At 34.0% G+C, this 23,820-nt stretch overlaps 1 protein-coding gene across 1 annotated transcript in view; it reads left to right on the top strand.

Annotated features, from left to right (window-relative positions):
* Positions 1-17,787, top strand: part of NDST3 (N-deacetylase and N-sulfotransferase 3) — a 159,451-nt gene extending 141,664 nt beyond the window's left edge. The window contains exons 10-14 of the mRNA XM_040966689.1: positions 2,236-2,410; positions 4,973-5,143; positions 6,499-6,608; positions 16,074-16,176; positions 17,509-17,787. Of these exons, the coding sequence (XP_040822623.1) occupies positions 2,236-2,410; positions 4,973-5,143; positions 6,499-6,608; positions 16,074-16,176; positions 17,509-17,628 (679 nt within the window). The 3' untranslated portion in view covers positions 17,629-17,787. The remainder of the gene's footprint in view (positions 1-2,235; positions 2,411-4,972; positions 5,144-6,498; positions 6,609-16,073; positions 16,177-17,508) is intronic.
* The last annotated feature ends 6,033 nt before the right edge of the window (positions 17,788-23,820 follow it).

Here is a 23,820-nt window from a genome sequence, read left to right as displayed (position 1 = left end):
TGGCTATGGCCTAGCCCAGCCCTGGCTGTTGTGGGCGTTTGGAGACTAAAACAGCAGATGAAAGATTTCTATGTCTGTTTCTACCTTTCAAATGAGATAATTTTTTTAATGTAAAAGGAGATACGGATTAAACCAGGGATACCTTAACTGACAATCAGCTTCATTAGCACAGGCTTTGGACATCAAGTGGGATAAGTGAAAATATGAAAATTTTATCTTTGAGAAATTAACCAAAATATGTTATCAGAAGATTTAGGAAAAATATTTGATTTTCATACCTGTAAGTTTTTGCCTTATAGTTTGGTGTTATTATTTTTAAGTACATGAGGTTACAGTAGAGGGTTGATACACAGAAAGCCATAAAATCCTGTTAATATTTAGAAGCTCTAAACATCTTAATGTGGCTTTGAGTGAAATCCATTAGAAATACCCAGAGTCAACATAAATAACAAATAAATGTGAGTACTAGACAAATCACATATTTCAGGTGAAAAGAAAATAATAAGGTACAATATTTTAGAGGGTAAGTATTCAATTTTAAAACCCAAATTGTTAAACTACTCTAGTTTGTACACCAATTTTCTAGATAACCTAAATGCATGTTATCCAAATGTGAACCTATCTGGAAAGCTTCCAGGTTCTATCCTAGAAATAAGAACCTGAATTCTTTTTATTTACTTGTTTTGAATCTTTTTCAAGGACCTCGAAGTACAAGCCAGTATATATGGGACTACAGGCAAATAGGATCCTGGTTTTTCAGCAAGGCAATGGGGTCAAAAGAATCAATTTGCAAAAAGGCAGAATTGCTTGAGGAGTTTTTGAGGCCTAAACTATTCAGGTACAAAAGACTGCTAGGAAGGATGAAGAGTTTTTAGGAGCCAAAAGTTATCTAATTTCAACATCTATGCCCTTTTTTTGTGTAATTTTTGAAGCCTTTCTGGGAATAAGCAAGCTTGAGATGAGGCCAAATGGATTCCACTAAATGCCCATGATAACTTCAGCAACCCTGGACCCAAAGTAAACCTTCAAGAAAGAGCTTAATATTCTGGCACTTCTTTAAATACAATCTAGACCAGAACAGACAGCAAATCACTCTCAAGAATTTGTATAAATTTTTTCCATCTGACAAGGATTCCAGAAAGACACTATCACAAACAAGGCAATTCCCAGACACATAAGGGATTTCTTTATTGCTTTGAGTTTCAAGACATTACTTCGCTGTATTAGCTAAACACAGCAGTGTATCAGTAAGTTTCATCATGTGAGATGACAAGATCTCACAACTAAATGTGTACGAAAAACCTCACAAGATCGCTCAAAAGAAAGAAGATTCTGAAAAAGAAAAAAAAGTCATCTCATAATTATTAATGACTCTTCTGTTTGGTAACTGTTGAACTATCTAATCTTGGTCCTCCAAGTCATGGAGACAAGGCTAGGGAGAAAGAGGCTATTTTTATAAAATGCAAGAATCTCCTGCAGTTCAATTTTTATAGCCTCTTTTAAAAACCCTTTTCCTACTAAAGTTGTCCCTTAATGCTGCAGAAATATGTATAGCCACATGCTGAATTAGTTGTATTTGACAACTTTTATACAGATGGAACATTAAACAAAATTCTACTATTGCAGTGCCGGAGTCTACAAGTATCCCCGTGTGTGTATATATATATACACACACATATATATAAAATATACAATTATTCTACAGTATAAATGGATCCATGTGAAAAATAAATAATTAGAGTATATTACATTAAATGTGTTCTGCTCTCTGATATCACATAGCTAATATAGTATCAGCACAACACAGTGTTGATGACATTATTTTACTTTTATTAGAAAAAAAGGTTTTTTTTTTTTCTAAAGCCTCTAAAAGTGTCTGGGCTGAACACAGCACACATTTTTTGTTCTGTTCAAATATTTTGTTTTGCACATATAATATTTTTCTATGTATGATATTTCTGCATTTAAATATACTTTCCATAGTTAGGTTGATCTTTATTACAATTTGCTATTTAGCGTCTGCATTTTTGCTGTCTCAAATTTAAGAATTCATTTTTAAAATGCATCATTTTGTTCTAGTTAATTTTTTCCGTGCTGAGTATATAGGATAAATGCCTTAAAGAAAAAGACTTTTGTTTAGAAAGTAAATAAATTTGTGGGATATTTTTAATGTTTTTATTCACCAGGATGTAACTTTAAATCAGTCATGGTTTGAGAAAAATATTCCTTTTCTAGGTATATGGATTTCTTCCCAGTGCCATCTAATGTTACCACTGATTTTCTGTTTGAAAAGAGTGCCAACTATTTCCACTCAGAGGAGGCTCCTAAAAGAGCTGCTTCTCTGGTCCCCAAAGCCAAGATCATCACCATTCTTATTGATCCATCGGACAGAGCATATTCCTGGTATCAGGTGAGCAAACACAGTATGTGAATGAATGAGTCAAATAAAACTAAATAGTCAAAACTGTCTTGATTAAAAACAGGCGATAGGACACAGATTATTGACCTCTGCAATAAACGACCTGAAGTAACTGCACTGAAGAAACAACTGAGCAGCAAAGCATATTCTTCAGACGTGAAGAATTTTAAGTCCTTCTCATGTGAGGGTATTTCAGAACGTTTGTAGAAAATGAAATCAAAGATTTATTTTGGTGCCAAAAAAACCTGAAATCCAGGCATACACAGGGACTTCAAAAAACCCATGGAGAATGTATGTTATGAAAAATTATGCATGGATCTCAAAAAATTGTAAAGCAAAATAAATAGGTCTTCATTCAATTTCCAGTAACTTTTTGAAGTACATGCATATACTGTCATGTTTATGATACTGTGTATAAATTAGCCAGATAATAATTTTGACATACTTTAACAGACCACTACTACTTATAAAATTCACTTTTACTTTAATGTTATTTAAAACATTTCTGTAAAAGTCTTTGCTAGTAATGTTTTAATTGAATATAAAAGCTCAATAGACTTAAACTATCCAAGTTAAAATATGCATCAAAATTGTCAAAGACTTTGGACCCTAGGATACATACTTAATATTTTTCAGTTTTTTAATTAAAAAAAAATGCTCTCCTAATGCTCACATGTTCACATGTTAAAACTACGACAGGAAAAGTACTGCTCTAAATGTGATTTGGAGTTAATAAATGTAGGTGTTGTACTTGACACTGCTTTCAGTGTAACTGAAAAAATATATATATATATATATATCCAGGTAAGCATATAAATTAGAATACAATAAGTGGCATATAATCAGATGGAGTTGTGTAGAATGATAAAGCCCATCTGAAAACACCTACCTGAAACAAGTTAGAGTTGTTTAACAGTTAACTGGCTGCAGTGGAGCCTGAACACTAGACCACTGGTATTTCCCTAAGGGGAGATTTGCGGTAAAATTAAAGTAAGGAAATGTTTTGATAGGTACCAATTGATCTGTGTACAGGGGTTAAATTAGCAGGTCAGGATAGACTAAGAATTCCATTTCCCTGGAAACTATGAAGTTAAGCTGAATATGGAATGTTTTACATACAAAATCTCCTTCTCTAAAGCTCTGTGAGTGGGGTGGGTGTAAAGCTACTACTTTTGTGTATGAAAGTGAACCCCACAGCCAGCTCCTGCAGACAAAAGTAAACTGTTCCATCCTCAAATAGCTAAATTCTTGATGGTTATGATACTGGAGGAACTTTGTTGTTCCTCAGTATGTATTCCTGTTCCTTAACAAAAGCTGCATTTCCTGATCCACAAGAGAAAGAACAGATTGTCAGGAACGGTTTTGTGGCTAGGATAAACAGAAAGGATCATATAAAGCAGATGAAATCTTTGATAAGAATATTGATAATGACCTGCATAAAAGGGAGTAGAGATAGTCTGAAAAGCCAAGATTCAGAGAAATCCACAATTCCATTCCAGTTAAACATGCCAAACCTGGAGCCTTTTTTTAAATCACAGGGTACAGCAAGTGGTAAATGCCTTTTATATTTTCCACTACGTTTCTTGAAGAAAAGAGAAATAAGCCTTAATTGTCTCAAAGAGAAGGAGGAAAATTGGAACTTGGCAACCATTTAGTTTGTGAAAAATTGAAAATTTAAAGAAAATGGATGTTTCAGGCCTGCAAGTTAAAAAACATCCTAAATATTGCAAATAAATTATTCCAGGGTGGCAAAATGCAGGCCTTAACAAAGTCTAGTGGTTTGTAGTACGGTAATTTGAATCTCAATTGCAGTCAATTTGCTATTCAGCCGCATGTGGTAAACATTCACAAACTCACCATAAGCCTGAAATATTTATTGGTCAATTTAAGGAAAAGGTGATTTCCTCAAACCATGGCTTTAGTCTGATTATGAAACACTTTCCTATTTGGGCTGCTGCTTTCTGCATTTCCTTCACAATAAATGATTCTGACTTACTGCAAAGGTTACCATTAGATAAAATAATCTTGGCTTTTAGATACTAGGTAATAGATGATAAAAGCTGTGGCTTTCAGGTAATGTACATGTCAGAGTTTTCACTAGTTTCTCTATCTCAAATAGCCAATAGGGCTTTCCTAATCTAAAACTCCATTAGTAGACAACGCAAACCCTTTTGGCAGAACTAGTGGAGTATTATGGATATTCACCAGACATGATAAATGGTTTGCTCATGGGCTGGAGGGGAGCCATTAATGCAGCTCTCAAAAGTTCACTTTCAGAATACAACATACTCTAAGGAAATCATTTGTAAAATTAGTTAAGGAATCTTATCAATAAGAAGTCAGCTTCTACCAAGTTCTCAAAAAATATACTCTTATCTGTGTCACAACTTTAAATCCTTATGTTCCCAGAAAATATTTTCATCCTTTGTTAATTTCAAAACAACTCTCCAGCAGTGAGGCACTCCTTGTAGCTCTGAGACTTGTCACAAAGATTGGTTTTTAATTATTTATGCCCATGGTTCCAGTTAGTAATTATTCACCTTTTCCTCATAGCATCAGCGATCACATGAAGACCCTGCAGCTCTGAAGTTTAGCTTCTACGAAGTGATCTCAGCCGGACCCCATGCACCCTCTGAGCTGAGAGTCTTACAGAAGAGATGTTTGGTCCCTGGGTGGTATGCCAGCCACATAGAGAGATGGCTTGTTTATTTCCCACCTTTCCAGGTATGGAGCAGTAAGAATTTACAACAGGTGACAGTCTCATTAAGTTAATGGCTTTGCCTCAAGGATAGAGAACTTCTCTTCACTCATTAATATATCACTAGCTCTTATTCTTCAGATACAAATATTGATACCAAAGCAAGGAAAAAATAGAAAAGTTGAGGCAGAAAAACCACTTAGTTTTGTTCAAAGAATGTTTCAGGGTAATTCTCACTGCTCTATATTCCAGTGCATATCTTTCTTGTCTGTAAGGAGCTTCAGAAACTTTAGATCCTTGATTCTCATTCTGAGATTAATAAAGATTAAAAACTTCTTTACACAACTAATACTAATTGAGTGAACTACTGTCACACCTGTATTTTAAACCACATTGCAAAAATTATCCTATGTCCTGCATTTTCCTCAATTTCATAGCTTCTCTGCCTTGCCTAGCATGAACCTGGATTACAGGAGCAACCTCCACATCAGTTTGCATAAACATTCCAGGGACATCAGACACAGTGATCTAGAATCAAACTAACATGATAACTACTATCATATATGGCTGTGTATTAAAATTAAACAAGATTTAAAATTCAGTTCCTCGGTTCCATTAAACCCCAACAGCTTCAAATCAGATGTAGCAGGAATACTGCATGTTCACATCACAGAAGATTCTGCTAAACAGTGCTGTCTAAACTCAATAGAAAAAAATGAAGATGTGTGAACAAGGGTTGCACAGTAGACATTCCAGAGTTTAATTAAGATTGCTTATCATTTATCTTTCTGGATGACCCTCACTAGAGTAATAGCAAATTCTTCCCCTCAGTTCTAGAGGGATTTCTATCCATGTCTCTGTTCTCTGGGAATCTTACCTGCTTATCCAAGAGATTCTCAAAGTATTTCCTCAAACTTTACAATGTTGTTCCTGAACGGGATTGTGAAGAATAGCCTGGTACCTTGGCATTACACTTATGCTTATTATAACTTTTGTTCCTTTCTACAGTGCTCCTTCTGAGCTTGCATGATGGGATTATGCTTTGCTCATTTTAAAGCTCAGCTCCATTCCCATTTGTGATTTTGCAGTCACATTTTTAAGCAACTGGTCTTCACAGCTGGTTCCATTTTTTTTTTCTTGTATTTATGGTATTTGCAGCATTTCTCAGATTACAAAACATAATTATACTTAATTGGTGTTATTTATTTCTTGTTTCAAGTCATTAATGAGGATGACCTGATTGTGTCTAACTATATAATGCTTGCAAATCCCCTTAGGACAGTTTCTTTGAGTAAGTTCATAGTACACAATTTGTTTATTATGCAGTTAACATGTCTTTTATCAATGTAAATTGTCTTATTTTATTTTGTTGGTAATTTAGTTGCTAATTATCGATGGGCAGCAATTAAGAACCGATCCTGCTACTGTGATGGATGAAGTACAGAAGTTTCTAGGAGTCTCTCCTCATTATAATTATTCAGAAGCTTTAACGTAAGTTCATATTCTAATCAGTTTATTGAAATTTCAGACAAAACTTGATTTTAAAGAAAATTGTTTGATACAATTTTCACATTAGCTATTTTTATGCATGATATTTTTGACTTGACATTACCATTGCAAAAAGAAACATTTCAACAGTGTGTCAAAGAAATATTCTAAACCCTCTGTTGATACTACATAAGCAAAGAAATCCCCTTAAATGGAACAAAAAACAAAACTATTGTAAATCTCAATACCAACAACAAACCTTAAAAGAGGCTCCTCAAGTTGGTAAGGGCTGAGTCAACTAGACAATATTGAGACGCCTTAACTGAATTGATTATCTAGGTGGTCTGGGAACTGACTATTTTCTCCCTTATGCAATTTTCAGAAATATTTGACAGCAAGAAGTAGATCAGTAACTGAATGGATAGGCAGAGAGATGCACTATAATTATCTAAATATCTTCCATTTGTTTCTCTATGTTTACCCACTAGACATCTAGCCTGACACATCTCCTTGAGACCTTAGTAATTATTAGTTCTAGTTTGGTGGTCTTTGGTTTTGTCTTGTCTTTTCTGCTTTGTTTTCTTTTCTTTTCTTTTCTTTTCTTTTGTGTTTGTTTGGTTTAGCGGTTTCCTCTTATATCCTGGACAATTAAACACATTAAGGCTGAGATTTTGAGAGGAGATGAAAGATATGTTAGAATCTAAGGAGCCCTTTACTATATATGCCTGTCTTTTTATTGTTTCAGTTTTAACTTTGTAGCTTATATGACTTTCTTTACCCTAGTCCTGACTCTGGCCTTCATACAGTATTTTTAGTTTTTTTTTCTTAGCTTATTCAGTAACTTTGTAATGGTTAATATTCAGATTTATATGGGTTTTTTACTCCTATCTCACATGCCTGAAGCAATTGGAAAATCCTGAGTTGACTGGATCACAGACCTCTTACTATATCTTTTTAAATTTCAGGCTTATGAACTGAAGCTTAAAAACTGCGAAGGACTCAATTATGAAATTCTTTGTTGTGTTCTTCGGTATAAAATACAGTTTCATAGATCAATGGGTTTTCTCTTCTTTGTGCTTTTACACTTTGTCATTTTAAAACGTGAAAGGAAAAACACAGTGAAAGGGATTCCTTTATTACCAGCATCCCATCCAGTGAAAGACTGGCATAAAAACATCAAATACCACTTATAACTTGTACAAATCGTATGTAGAGATACGGGAGAGACACATTTTGGTTTGAAGCTCACAGAGGAGGTGGAACTCCAGTTCTGTGTTTCCTTCCTGAGATTCCTTTTCTTTGTTGGTACTATTAGCCTTCAGACCTCAGTGTTTTCTATACTTACTAGTACTGTCGGAGTTTTGTAGAGCTTAGTTCAAGTACAAACACAGACACTAGCTTGAGGTATTTAACACTCAACATAACCTCAAAGAAAGCTGAGTGATTTTAGTTTGCTGTTAGAAATTCAAGTCTACTTTTTGCTTTATGTATTTCTAAGTATCTCTTAGAAAAAGAAATCTTTCATTTCCCAAACAGTTTTCTATTTCAAGTCAGCTTATCTTGGGTCTTTTTATGGAGTATATAGCAAAAACATTGTATTTCAGGAAAAAGAAGTATTCTATAAAGATACAATCTCTTTTCTTACAGAATGATCCTTGACCTGCATGCTGTGTGTTTATCCTGTGCATCAAATTCAGCAGCAAGCTTTTTATGGGTCTCCACTGCTGAGAAAAGACAGTATAACTTAACAGAACTAGTCTCAACACAACATACTCCATACAAAGAACTGTGGGTCACTTGATGACTAGGATGAATCTAGCTAAGAGTACCTTTATATGATTCTGTACCATGGTTGGAGGCTCAGTAGGTAAAATAGCAAAGTAAGATAGGTACAGTTACAAAAATCAGTTTCTGGTCCAGTAGGACTACCCAAATATTCCATCTGCTCTTAAAAATGATCTACTTCCATTTGATTTCTTTTTATACTTTATAAACTACCCATTGGCCTGACACACCTTGGAAAAACCAGTAGTGCAGTTGTTGTAAAATATTTGAATATTTCACATCAATGCCCTGGGTCTAAATTCATCTTCCTTCACCTTATGCCCTTACTTAACAAAACCTTAAGCCCCAAATTATAAAGAGTGATGTACTAACATTACCTTAATGTGTTATTTAATATTTTGAAATTGATTGTTCAAAATTGTATAAACTAAAGTGAAAAGCAAATTTTTAATTTTTCATGAATAGATATATTCACAGTAATAACCAGTCATCAATGAGTTTGAGATGTCTTCATAGAAATATGAGTACTAGTTTATTAACTACCAGAACCTGACACCTTTTTTCTCAGCCAATTATTGAGTTAGTTAAAATGAAGAAACCAGAATTGTTATACCAATTTTTAATACTAACACATCTTGAAACATCAATATATAATAAACAAGAATTGGAAAGCTGAGAGCTGGATATTTTTTCTTTTTGACCTATTTTGTTTTGTAGAAATGTCTTAACTGAGTCATAAAAGCCTAAATTTGCTAGAAAATTCTGAAGGCTTCAACTTCCTTTACAAGCTAACTTATGTTATCCAGAAATTCCTTCCCAACCCACCCATAAATAGATTTGAAAAATAGACCTTGTAACTGAAATCTCTTGATTTTCTGAGTAATCTATGTAACACCACCTAGAAATTCTAAGCAATGAAAAATAGAAAGTAGTATACACTAATTTCTTATAATAAATGCTACAGTGGTTGCATTGTTTCAAAATATATATTTATATATTCTAAATATTTTTATGTGTTGTCTCCAACAAATGCTGTGATTAATACCAATATCCCATGTAGGAGAGCATGGGTTCATGTCCTGGCTCCATGTCCAGCTTCCTGTCTATATGCAACTGAGGAGGCAGCAAATGAAGGCTCAACCTGGGTCACTGTCCCCGACAGGGGACACCTAGATCATCCCCAACCATTGTGGCCAATTGGGAGTGGGCCACGTGATGGAAATTCTTTGTCTGTCTCTCTCCTTCATACATAAACTTTTTAAAAAAACTATGTGGTAAATTAGTAGTTCCACCATTATGATGAAGTACCCAGGGCAAAAATATTCAGCAAGTAGATTGAGGAGACAGAACTAAAATTCCACCAATCATTTCTAGGCTTTTCATTGTCAGTGTGTCAAGGTCATCAAATTACTCAAAAAGTAGAACCATAGAAAAATAATAATCTGAAGTTTCACTAATGAAATGCTTTACTATCTCAACAGGAAATACTTCCTTTAAAAACCTGAACTTTAGGGCCTGGTGTGATAGCCTAGTGGCTAAAGTCCTAGCCTTGAATGCACTGGGATTCCCATATGGGAACTGGTTCTAATCCCTGCTTCCCATTCAGCTACCTGCTTGTGACCTGGGAGGGAAGTTGAGGATGACCCAAAGTCTTGGGACGCTGCACCCATGTGGGAGACCGAGAAGAGGCTACTGGCTTCAGATCAGCTCAGCTCTAGCCATTGGGACCACTTGGGAAGTGAATCATTGGACAGAAAATCTTCTTTTCTGTTTCTCCTGAACTCTGTATATCTGACTTTCCAATAAAAATAAAATAAATCTTAAAAAAAAAAATGAGCTTAAGTTGCCTCAGACTACTTAAGCAAAAAAATCCATCTCCATATGAATGCCACTTTACATAATAAATGTATGCTCACAGATTAAAACCACTTTGAGACACTACTATATATCCATCAGAACAGCTATAATCTGGGCCAAGTGCCATGGCCTAGCAGCTAAAGTCCTTGCCTTGAACGTGCCAGGATCACATATGGGCACGAGTTCTAATCCCAGTAGCACCCCTTCTAATCCAGCACCCTGCTTGTGGCCTGGGAAAGCAACCGAGGATGGCCCAGAGCCTTGGGACCCTGTATCTACATGGGAGACACAGAAGAGCTCCTGGCTCTTGGCTTCGGACTCGCATATCTCTAGCTGTTGTCGTCACCTGGGGATTGAATCAGCAAACAGAAGATCTTCCTCTGTGTCTCTCCTACTCTGTATATATGACTTTGCAATAAAGATAAATAAATCTTAAAAAAAAAAACTATAATCCAAAAGAGAAACCAAATGGACATAATCCAAAATACAACATCAGATGTTGGCAGGAGTGTGGAAGCTAGAACCCTCATGTTACTAATAGCAATGCATAATAAATGGCTGCTTTGGAAAAAAGTTTTTCATTTTCTTAAAAAGAATCTTATCAAGCAACTCACCTCCACACCCCTATGAATCTACTCCAAGATCCATAAAAACACCTAAATCCATAAATATTAAGTGAATATTTTAGCAGCATTTTACATAATAGCTAAAAATTAGAAACAATCCAAATATCCATCAGCTTAGTGAATAGATTAATTTGCCGTATCTATTCAGCAGGAACAAAAAAGGAAGCATGCAGACGAGTGCTTGCCCAGGTAACAGCTGGTATTGACTACAGTGGGTTCTGGAAGTGTTAGGACAAGGATGAAAATGTTCTGAAAGTGACTCATTAAATCACAAAATAATGCTGGTTAGGAGAGAACAATACCAAAAATACTTGTGTGCTTGTCCTAGACTACTTATATATAAATGATGTTCTTTTAACTTTGAGATATATCAAACTGCTATCTACTTTTAATGGGAATATTATCTCAATTTAAACGCATCAGAGACATATTATAATTTTGTAAGTATATTCTGAATGTTTTCAAGGATTCATTTCCCAAAGGGTTAAGTCACATTTTGATTAGTGTGAGATATGAATCATAAATGTCAACAGTAAAATGTTGAATCACTGGAAAATCTTGGTGTCCTTCTCCCCAAGTCTCTTCCAGTTACTTTTAAGTTTCCCTGGGTGATATTCCACAAAAGTTTAAGAATAATTTTTATTTTTATTTATAATACAATACAGTTTTTGCTTTATTTTATGATTCTGGAGATAACAATGATAAACAAAGCAACCCACCTACAGGTCAAAGTAGCCATTGATAAAGGCACTAAACAACACATAATACTTTCTCCAACATATTCACTTTCCAATTGTCTTATAGGATGAGCCAATCATGATTACTGCTGCCAGAGTCTTGTAAAAATGCTGTTTCCTCACTGTCCCATCAGACACTGGTGTGAAAGCAACTGACTGACAGAATTCTGAATAGCTAGGAGGAGCCCTGTCCCTACAACCTATCCAACTTCTTTATCTGTGTTCTGAGGGTGTGATTGTGTCTCCAAATCACAAGGTCCTTCAACAAAACCTTTTATTTGTAACTTCTCTGAGGAATAAGACCCAGTCCCTCAGGTTAACTGGAATAAGACTTTTTTTTTTTTTAGGATTGATACACCATCTCAGAAAGAAGGAAAGACAGACCTTCTGTCTACAGTTTCACTTTATATGGTTGCCTACAGTTTTAGCTGAGCCAGACCCATATCAGAAGACAGGACTGCCATTCAGGACTCCACTTGAACTCCACTTGAGAGTGGCATCATTTGCCACTCTCCTGGCACATTGGCAGGAAGCTGAATCAGAAGCAAGAGAGCCAGGATTTGAACCAGCGCTCTGTTATGAGATGTCTTCCTTCCAACTTCTTCACTTTCACCTTTCCATCCCCATATACCTACTCCACTTCCTATAAACTTATGCATACACATGTTGGACTAGGTGTCAACTAAACACATATTTATTTATCTTCCTTCAGTTGAACCCAGCATGACACTTGACTACGTAAGATTCAATTAGCAAAAATAAAACTTTTCCTTTGACTTTTAATTCTAACATAAGAAGTTGTTTCTTAGAAAAAACTCTGAGAGGCTATTCATTTTAATATACTGCATAATTTCTGAGCCAGTTGTGTATCTATAGCAAAATATATCTGCAAAAATAATAGTAATACCTTACCTGCATTCTGAATTTTATTCATTTGAATATTTAAAATGAGGCAAAATTCAGCTGTAGAAATTGCTGATAACAGAATGCTAATAAAAATATTGCATCTAGAAGTAACAGACTTCCAGAAACATACTAGCATTTTCCAAAGGCTTTGATGTATAGATTAAATAAGACTTTATTAATACTCTCTTTATATCCCAAAATATGAAACTGATTTATTCAGTTGCCTGATTCAAACAAGAGCATATAATGGCATCAATACACATCATGTCATAGCCTAATTTCACACAATTGCTTTGATAAGAAACAGGTTTTGCATAAGAGAGACATGCTAATTTTATTGTCTGCAATACACAGAGCAATAGAGGCAGAAATCTAGGTTTGTATTTTTTCACAAAGCTATCATTTTGAACCCTGCAAGATTAACTATATAGATTACCCTCCCTGCACAGAGACTCAAAAAAAATCAATCAATCAATCAATCAAATTGTAATCAAAATCAATCAAATTCAATCATTTTCAATCAAAATCAATCAATTGTAATTTTAAATCTGTTTTATTGATGTGTGATTTTACATTTAGTAAAATTCATCAAGATTCAACAATTTGACAAATTTTGACAAATACGTAGTTATATGCATCACTGCAGACAATATGTGGAATATATCCATTAATCCAAAGAGTTCTCATGCATCTGTGCAAATAATTCTTTATCCCCAGCGCCTAACTGCCTAGCTACTCTATTTTACTTATTCGATGCTTTTGTGATTCCTCCATGCTACATCTGACCCTAGGAGGTTACTTTGGTTGAGCAGTACTGTTTTGTGGATATACAAATTTTGCTTATCCTCTTCCCAGTTGATGGATGCAAGGGTCTTTAGCATTTTTTAGCTATTATGAATAAAACTCCTAAGAACATCTGTGTGAAGATTTTTTTATACTTTTTATTTATTTTCATTTTATTTGTAAAGCAGAGATTAAAAGGCATCCATTCTCTGGTTCTCTTTCCAAATGCCTGCCACAGCCAGGACTGAGAGAACATGAAGCCAAGAGACCAAAACTTGTCAGTGTTAGCCATGTGGTTGGCAGGAACTCAAGCATTCATGCCATCCGCTGTCACCCAGGCTGCACAGGATGCACATTAGCAGGAAGCTGAATGGCCATCAGGGGTGTGGAGACTCAAATCGGACACTGTATGGATGTGGTGTCACAGGCTGCACTGCGCCAAACACCTGCTCTGTGTGTATAGACCTTTGCACAGACACATATTTTTCATTTTCCTTCTGCAAATACCTAGAAATGGGTCACACAGTAATTATATATTTAAATCTACAAGAAATAGAATAATATAGCTATGATATGTTTTAATATCTACAAGGAAATAGGGCATTTCTTCTATTTGTTCCACCTGTATGTTCACATCTGGTACTGGCCTTTTTAATTGAGGCATTTTAATATGTGTTCAGTGTTATTTCATTTGTAATTTTAATTTGCATACCCCTAGTGACTAATGATACTCAACAAAATTTCATTTGTTTATATTGATCATTCACATTTGTTCTCAGAGGGAATCTCTTACAAAGGCTTATTCAATTTTTACAGGCATCCTTCATATTGAGTAGTATATTATGATTAGAAGTGCCAATACATATATTTGCATTATAAATATTTTCTCCAAGTTTGCACTTTCCTTTTCCATTTTATTAAATGTGCTTATAAGAGCAAAATGTGACATTTAAATGAATGTAAAAGTATCACTATTTCTCTTATATGTTCCATCTTAAGAAATCTTTGGTTATGAACTTTTCTGCATGGTTTTCCTTGGGTTTTTTTTTTCAGTTTTATAGTTTTGTCTCTTCGGTTATACATTCAACATGAGGTAATAGTTGATGTTCATCTCTTTCTTAATATCTAGTTTATCCACTGCATCTGTTTAATAATCCTTTCTCATAGAATTACTTTTGCACTTATCTTTTGGAAATCATTAAATCATAAATGTGTAGCCAGCTTCAGACCTGATGGTGTTCCATGGATCCTCTTGTCCATTAACACAATACTATACAGCCTTGATTATTGTAAACATAGTAAATCTCAAGTGAAAGTAAGATCTTCAATTTTTTTCTTTGTTTTCATATGTTTTAAATGGCTAACTCCTTTACATGTCTATATACATTTTAGAATCATTTAAAATTTCTACCCAAAAAGGAAAGAGCTCATTGCAGTACTGATTAGAATCATATAGAGTCCACAGATAAATTAGGAAATAATTGATAACTGAAAATATTCACTCTTTTGATTTATACATACTGTATAGTTCCCCAGTTTTTAAGGTCTTCTATAATTTCCCTTACAATGTTGTGGAGTTTTCAGAGTGCAGAGTTTGCAAAAGTTTGTTGTTCAATTTACCTCTAAATATCTCATTAGTATGTAACCTTTGTTCATTGTTCACAGTATATTTATAGACAAAATTGGAAGTAACACTGGAAGTAGCATTCTGATAACATTTTCACATTAAAAGTGATCACATTAAAAGTGATCATAAATGACAAATGTTAACATAGTTGAATAAAATATGACAAACACAATCTCTAACATAACAAAAGGAATGCTAAAGAATCATCATTGCCATTACTTTCCCTTTAACTTTGCAGTGAAGCATGGATAATCCTTATTTACAATGAGTAATATTATAAATCATATTAGCAACTAAGGAGGAAGAAAAAGTCCTTAACCCAATGTTACGAGTTCTAGACTTGAGTCATCATCTGAATAAATAAAAATTATATAATCCAAAATGGATTAACCTTGACCAAACTTCTTCTTTTTCACTTTATACTTCACTAGTTTTTAGTGAATATGCAGAAAAGCTAAACACTATGCTTAGTGCTATTAAAAGGGAAGAATTTTATAGCATACCTATGTTGAATTATAATGAAGACTCAAATGGAAAGTGATATGAAATATTTGGCTAACAAAGGTATAAATTTGACATGCCACTATTATTTTTATTATGATTATGGCATGCAAATCCCAGTATAGGTGCTAATGTTTTAATAGGGAGTTTGTAACAAAAAAAAAAAAGCAACTGTGAAAAAAATGCAGTAAGTGATAGCTAGAGAATCCTAAAAGTAATTACTCCATGGTACACCAAAACCCTTTTTCTCCTATCACCTCATAGTTATATAAATACTGTTTAAATCCATAGACATGAACAAATACTAACTTGTCACTTAAGCCTTATAAAGGAAAATAATGGGCTTAACATTTATGAATTTTTTTGCTTCTAGATAAAGAAGTTAGCTTCATTAATTTCTATTAATAGGAGACCTTCTGCTGACAATTTTTCTATTAGGAACCTGGCAAACTCACAAGTATGACAGATGGACTGAGAATTAAAAAAAATATGTATGCCAAAAGATTCTATGTAAAGGGATGTAGTAAAAAAAATCAGTTTTTTTTGTTTTGACAATGATATGTAAACTTAAAATTTATATTATTTGCATTCAGCATATACATTGCTTAAAAATATTTGCTATGTTTTAATTTTTTTATTCTTTTAGGTTTGATTCTCACAAAGGCTTCTGGTGTCAGTTACTTGAAGAAGGTAAAACCAAATGCCTTGGAAAAAGTAAAGGAAGAAAATACCCTCCAATGGATTCTGACGTAAGTATAGACTTAAAAAATTAAGTAAGCAAAGTGAAAAATAATATCATATACAATTTGTGAGAAACTGGATTAAAATTAATATTCAATGTTTCTACATACTAAATGTGACATCAGGGATTCAATACATATAGGTTGCTTATTTTGATTTTCCTAGTGATTTATTATTACCTGTCATGCAGGAATAAAGGAAAACAACATAATTTGTCATTCTAAACCACAACTGAAAGATAATCTGTCATTCAATAAAGAATTAGCTGCACAGAATTTTAACACTAAAAATGTTGGTTGATACCAAGACAGCAAATATATCAACTGAAAATAAAACCAAAAGATTTCTTTTTTTCCCCACTACTGAAGTCACTGTGGAATACTCTGGTAATAATATAAGAACTGATACATTATATAAACCTTTGAATTGTTAGTATACTATAAAATGAAAGAATAAATTTATTTCCCAAATGTCTGACATACCAGTAGATAATTTAGGTTTGGGAAATAGAGATATGGTATCTGGCACAACAATGTTATACCACCCAGAATTTTAACATGACAATCAATTAATGCTATAGTTTCCTCAGTATAACCTGTAATTTTACTTTAATCTTTATTTCATGTACATTAAGATTATTAATTTTATTTGATAAGCAGCCTAATAGGTATATAGTTTATACAAAAGAAGGCAAATGTGTTATAATTTATAATTTTATTTAAAATTCAGAAATTAAAATAGCATTTTGTATCCCATCTCCACAACAGTTTAATATATCATGATCATTGGGAATCCTGAAGTGGACTGAGAATCCTGCACTGATCTGAATTTTACCTAGCAATGCTTGAAGCTTGTAGCATCAGTCTTATTTGAGACAGGTCCTGGGCCTAGTAAGTTCCTAACTAAATTCTATAGAATCTTAGTGTTTTATTTTACTCTTGTCTAACACAGACATACTAAGATACAAATTTGATCGTAGAGAAAAATTAGAAAAACAACTTCTCAGGATATCAGAGTTCTTTGAGATGGTTTAACAGGTTTACTGTGTAGTACGTACTGGGTTCAAAGGGAGTAAAGTAGTGTCCAGAGTGGAGACAAGATTAAAGGAGACTGCACAGAGGGAACAGAAATATGCACAATATGTCAGACAGATTGGTAGTAGTACTGTCCTCTACCCAGATAGAATGACATTATCCCTTCTCAAGCCCGACTGCAAACCATAGCAAATTGTGTTAAATAAACAATCCATGTGCTTAATTCAGAGTTTAAAACAGATTGTTATATTTGATAACTGTATAAAATCAAGTGTATGTGTGTGTTTTCTCTTCCTCCCCACTCAGAGCAGAGCATTTCTGTCAAGCTACTACCGAGATCACAATGTGGAACTCTCTAAGCTGCTTCACAAGCTGGGGCAGCCCCTACCTTCCTGGCTAAGACAAGAGCTGCAGAAAGTGAGATAGCATTGAAAGAAAAGTTCTTGAGAATTTTGAGAATTCACCTTCCAAAAAATATGAATTTTTCCCAAAGCTTCCAGAAGCTACCAAAATGCTGTTGAAAATATACCTCTTCAAATGAGAAAAAAAAAAAGGATGATACTTTCCATGTGCTGGCATGTGGATTAGAAATGAAAAGAAAAAAGGAAAAAGTTTAAAAAGCACCTGTTATAAGCCTTGAGGTCTGTGGCCTTCCTCTTAGCCTATCTGAGCCTGTGGGATTATCGTAGACTACTGGACACTCACATGGAAGTCAACAGCAACCCAGATAAATGTAAAAGCAAATGCAGAACTACTCCATTTCATAGGAATATTTACACTTTTATACTTCAACTAAAATTGTGTCTCTGTAGATTTTTTAGACACTACTTGCTTGTACAATGTTTTGTTTTTCTTTGATTCTATAAAGTGTCCTATAAAACAATAAGCAAAATAAACATCACAATGTAGTATAAAATGCCAAAAGCATAACACCCATGAAAAATGCTTGCCAAATTTTCAATACACTAAATATTTAGAAAAGAATCGTAATTATAATTTGTGATAGATTAGAGAGTGGAAATGTCATTTGTCAGCTTTATCTACATCAGAAAAAGATAGGTGTTATAACAAAGTGATATTTTCATATCCATAGTCTAGTACATTTATGTAAAAAATTACTAACTCCTCCACAATCATCTATTGTACTGAAATATGTATGTTGAAACTGTTAGATGACAAACAGAAATTCATTGAATATACCAAAACAGTAAATGACAATGTAAAGTTTACTGATTAAATTTTCTGAAAGGAAGAAATGATAGGAGTCTAAAGCTACATCATTAAGAACTCTACATCCATGTGCTATAAACTGTGTGTCTTCCAGTACTTCTCACTAGTTCTACAAAATTGCATCAAGTCTGACATAAGGTATCATCTCCAGAAACAGATTTTGACTTCTAATCATGAGTAGCTCTTTCATTAAATGATCCCCAGAACAAAACTCATTAAATATAACATAAAGACAGTTTCCTAGATGAGATGTTTTTACATTAAATTATTCAGGAATTACAATTCCAAGTAGTTCTAAATAAAGTTATGTAGTGTAGAGATTTATAAAGAAAGAGATTAATATATGATTTTTAATCTGATATTTACAATGACACTTTTGATAGAAAACAGAGAAAAATAAACAGGGCAGAGTCTTATTTTCAAGATTATTTCACATACCATTCTCATGGAAGATAACAGAACACAGTTACATTTATGGTTGCCTACTAAATTAGATGGAAGAAATACAAAGATAAGCAAGGCATGGCTTTTAAAATATATTTACACTTAAATTTTAGATGGCATATATAATGAATAAAGTATTTGGAAAAGAAAAGGATGAGACTTATTTTCCTGCATTAATGCTTAATTTTTAAATGTACATAATACAAAAAACTTAAATAAATTTCCTATTATGATTAAATAAGTCTTTATAAAATATTTTCAAAGGCATGATTTTAAAAATCCAAGGAAAATTTATACCCCAATTATTCTGTCTTCATACGTAAACTCTGCCAATTATTCATTATTTATAACATAAAATTTGAGTTCCTTCCTCTTACTAAACATTTTAGTGTACTCAAATAATATAGTGATTGTTAAGCAAATTATTCGCAGAAAGATTTGGACAAACAAATCAATTTTAATGCCCCAACTATAAAAGAAAATCATAGGCATTTGTACAATTATGGTAAACTCAGTTTTCATGCTTACAAAGGCCTCTTTGAACCAGAACATGCAAACATGCTAAGAAAATTATCAATCTTTCATCGCCACTAACTTGTAAAAACTGGCTTAAGAGAATAAGTATAGTGCAAATAGACTTGGACAGTTAGATACAGTGTCCCATTTTATTTAGCAGAATCATTTCTGCTGATAGAAAGGGGGGAAAATATGCTTTAATAATGAGATGCACATTTGAGCTTCTAATCAAAGCTGCTAATGGCATAGCTCTGTCTAAGTGAACGGGATTGACTGAATAGCCCAATTCAAAATAAATGTCAAAAATATATTCAATGCTTATGTACCTAAGCAAGAAAAAAGAAGAGATAATATCACAATTTACTCACAAGCACACATAGTACATTATCTAGAATCACAAACTAAAGGAATTTTGATCAATCAATGTGTCTTGGCGAAAGCATAAGTTATGGGAACATGCATATTTTCCACATTGTACACTCCAATTAATTAGTATACTATTCTAAAAATAACATAAATATATATGGGAAAAGAAAGTGGTAATGTGATTTAAAACTTGCTTTGTACAGAATTCCCTTTCTCATTGCTTAAAAGATGAAACTTCCTCAGGAAGAAATGAAATGGTTGTTTCAGTGTTTATAGCTATAATATTCTTGTCATTCACATTGAATGAAAATTACTGGAAACTGTTTTTCTCAGTTTTTTTTTAAATAAAATATCCGGATTCTGATAGTAGCATGGTACCTCATATGTACAACAATAAACTCTGACAAGAAAGCAAAGAGTTTGGTCCTCTTTGATTAGGTACAGTAGGTATTTGGTTGATTCTGCCTAGGAATGAATGGGAAGTGACTATAGAATACAGATATCACTAACATAATTCAAAATGGAGACATGGGTGAAAAGCTTTCAAGTAGGAAACAATGGAGTTATTTATGCAACTTTAAATAAAGCCTTCTCCCAAACTTAGGTGCTACTTATACTAATTTTGCTTATGTTGTGTAAGATATGCAATAACTTCTAGGTCATTAATGGGGAAGCCTATAATAATAAGAGATTAAAAGAACCATACAGCTGTTACTTACTTACAGACTTGGTACCTGACTTTGGCATGCCTTACTTTCAGCACTCTATTGTGCTCCATTCACGTAAATATGCCCCTTTATTTATCTAGAATTTTTCAATATTTTAACTAGCCTCACCTTAAAAAAAGCAATCACTATTGGAAAGAAAAAGAAAAGCTGGGAGAGAAAGGGGAGGTAGATACTAGATACTTATCCTCAATAACCACAATTACTTTTCTCTATCCATATCATTTTTTACTTTCTTGACATCAGATTTTCTTATGTTACAACCACCCCATCTGGGTATATTAGTTGAATTCCCCATGGGTGGCCCCTCTCATAACAACACTCCAATCTGGAATCCTATCTGGGTCCTAACTTCCTGTATAAATATACCATTTAATGTTCCATCTAGCCTGGGACCAACTGGTGACCCATTAATAAATCAATGTTAATGGATTACAATGATTTCTGATATGATACTTTCAGGAAATAATATCCCTGAACTTTCCAGGAGATGCATTTTAGCCCCAAATGGATGACTCTGTAATGGCACTCAATGTCAGCTTTTGAAGTTGAAGGCACTTTGCTAAATTTAAATTACACTCAGTAGTGAAGTTCTGTTCTGCCCAAGGTGATTGTTTTTCATTTTTACCTGCAGCAAAACTTGCTTTCTTCCTGCCTTTACATTCCTGTAAAATGCATTCCCATCCCAAAACCGTTACTAGTCATTGTAGCATCAATTAATACTTTGTGATTAGGGTTTACTTCTGGGTTGACCAGGAATATTTCACAAGTTGTCAATTATGTTACCCACAGGCAGACTTAATTTCAGAGTCAAGGCTCCCCATGTTCAATAAGAGTTAAGACTGTGTGTGAGACATGGGGCCCAAAAGAAACAGGAGCTATCTGCAATTAAACAAGAGAAGTAGAAGCCTTAAAAGCATACTTTGAAGGCAGCTGACACGTAATAATGCTGGCCACATCCAATAACCTTCTAGGAAGGTCTACACTCCCAGACTCCCAGGAAGATCTTTCCAGTGGCAAAAGGTCGATTTGGTCCAATAAAACGGCACTCATAAAATCCCAGAAGAAATTTCACAAACTCTTTGTCCAAAAACTCAAACTGCAGGGGAAGAAAGGGGTAGGCAGACAGGAGGAAACAATGAGAAAAAGGGTTCTCATACTCCCAAAAACTTCAGCATAAATGCAGACTTGGTACTCACTTCTTTCCTGAGTCATTCAACTGGTATGACAAGTATATTCTCTTCACTGAACCTTGATAGCCTGCTTACTATCTTTCTCTGCCTCATAGCTACATTTATTTTCTTTTTGAAGATTTATTTATTTTTTTATTGGAAAGGCAGACTTTAGAAAGAGGAGAGATAAACAGAAAGATCACATCCACTGGTTCACTCCCCATATGGCCATAATGTCCAAAACTGAACTGATCCAAAGCCAGGATCCAGGAGCTTCTTCCAGTCTTCCACGCAAGTGCATGGTCCTAAGGCCTTGGGCCATCCTCTACTGCTTTTCCAAACCACAAGCAGAGAGCTGGATGGGAAGTGTTGCAGCCGGGATACGAACCAGCACCCATATGAGCTCCCAGTGGATGCAAAGCAAGAATTTAGCTATTAGGCTACTGCGCCAGGCCCTACATTTATTTTCTTTTGAGAAGATAAAAGACCTTTGTTCCAGCCATCTCCAAAAACATTTAGAGAAACAGAAGATGGAAAGTGTGTGTGTGTGTGTGTGTGTGTGTAAATTCACCAAGAATGCAGTAATAATTTATCATAAGAGTATTAGTTTATGTGAAAATAGAGAATTAGAAAGACTGCAATCTACCACCAGCTTCATTCTGAAAAGACAGCAAAGCCAGTGATTGTAGTTCACAGACTTGACAGCCAGAGTGTCAATGACGGAGCCTGAATGTGTGGTCAGAGAGTCAGAAACATCAGAAACAGGAAAACTTCCTCTAGTTTTGTTCTTGTCTTCAACAGATAAATGATGCACAGCAACACCAAGTAGAATCATTTGTTTTACTTATCCACCATATTTAAGTCTTAATTTCACCCAGAAATATCATCACAGCCACACTGAGAAATATTTACCTAGCCCTCCAGGAATCCTATGGACCAATCAACATGACAAATAAAACTAATCATCATATTTACATAATAATTTGTCTGAAAGATGTCAAAGTTTCACCAGTTAAATGATCACAGCATCCAAGACTGCCAGTACTATTGAGAAGAATGTATTTGCCCACATTTTACCATGTAGAAAACTGAATTAAAATGAGTGAAATATGAGACACTTACAAATCCTACAGAATCTGTGACAAGTATTGCATCAAGCTGCTTTTTAATTATGAGTGAATAAATTAAGCGTAGGAAATGCCTGATATATACATTTCTGATGCCAAAAGTCTCAATTTTAAATCAATAACAAATGGAAACCAGACCTTGCTCTTAAATATTGTGCATAATTTATACAGTTGGACCAGAGATGAATCTTTCTTCTGTTTAGTAAATAATATTCTCAACCTGAACTTTTTTCAGTTTCAACCTCTTTATACAGAAATGAAAGTTCAAAATGCTACATACTCCTATTACTTTGGTGTTATCATTGTAGGATTAATGTATAGCCTTCAAAGGAAATAAAATATTTACGTACACAAACAAACATAGTATGATGAGTAAAGTTCACTTCACATAAAAATGAACTGGCAAATTTAATAGAATTTAAAGATTACAATTTTAAAAATAATAAAAATATGAAATGTAGTATCCATAAACTCTCATTCCCACCTATAGTCACCTTGCTAAAAACATGGTTTCTAGTACCAACTATAGAAATATGTTTAGTACAGTCAGAATAGCAAATGTCAATTTGACTAGTCTTAACATCTCTTCTGAACTAAGTAAAATTGGGTAGGTGTCATTGGGATCTCAATTTTTCCATGTTACTTGAATTAAAATGTGATCTTTTGTGCAAACACAGTATTGATTTCCCTTTGTTTTATCTTCTTATACAGAAAGAAATAAGTTACTGTAATATTTTACTCTCCTTATCTCTCACCTACTCTTCCACAAGAAGTTATCGGCCTACGTATTTCAATATTTATCCCATATTCTTACCACAAAGAGATAAGAATTCAAAGCAGAGGAATAAATGCAGTGTATACATGAGAGTAAAATTTATTTAAAACACAGGGAGCAAACATAAATTCACACATGAATGAGGGCTACCTGAAACCCTCCTGAGATATCAATTATGGATAAGCTAGAGAGTGCCTTTTATGAGAGAGAAGGAGGCCAGAAAAGGATCAATACTCATGATAGACAAGATGAGAGCAAAATAA

The sequence above is a fragment of the Ochotona curzoniae genome, unplaced genomic scaffold, assembly GCF_017591425.1.
Source record: "Ochotona curzoniae isolate NIBS_2020 unplaced genomic scaffold, NIBS_Ocur_1.0 scaffold_4506, whole genome shotgun sequence".
NCBI classification, from domain to species: Eukaryota; Metazoa; Chordata; class Mammalia; order Lagomorpha; family Ochotonidae; genus Ochotona; species Ochotona curzoniae.
This window is presented reverse-complemented; position numbering and strand designations above follow the sequence as displayed.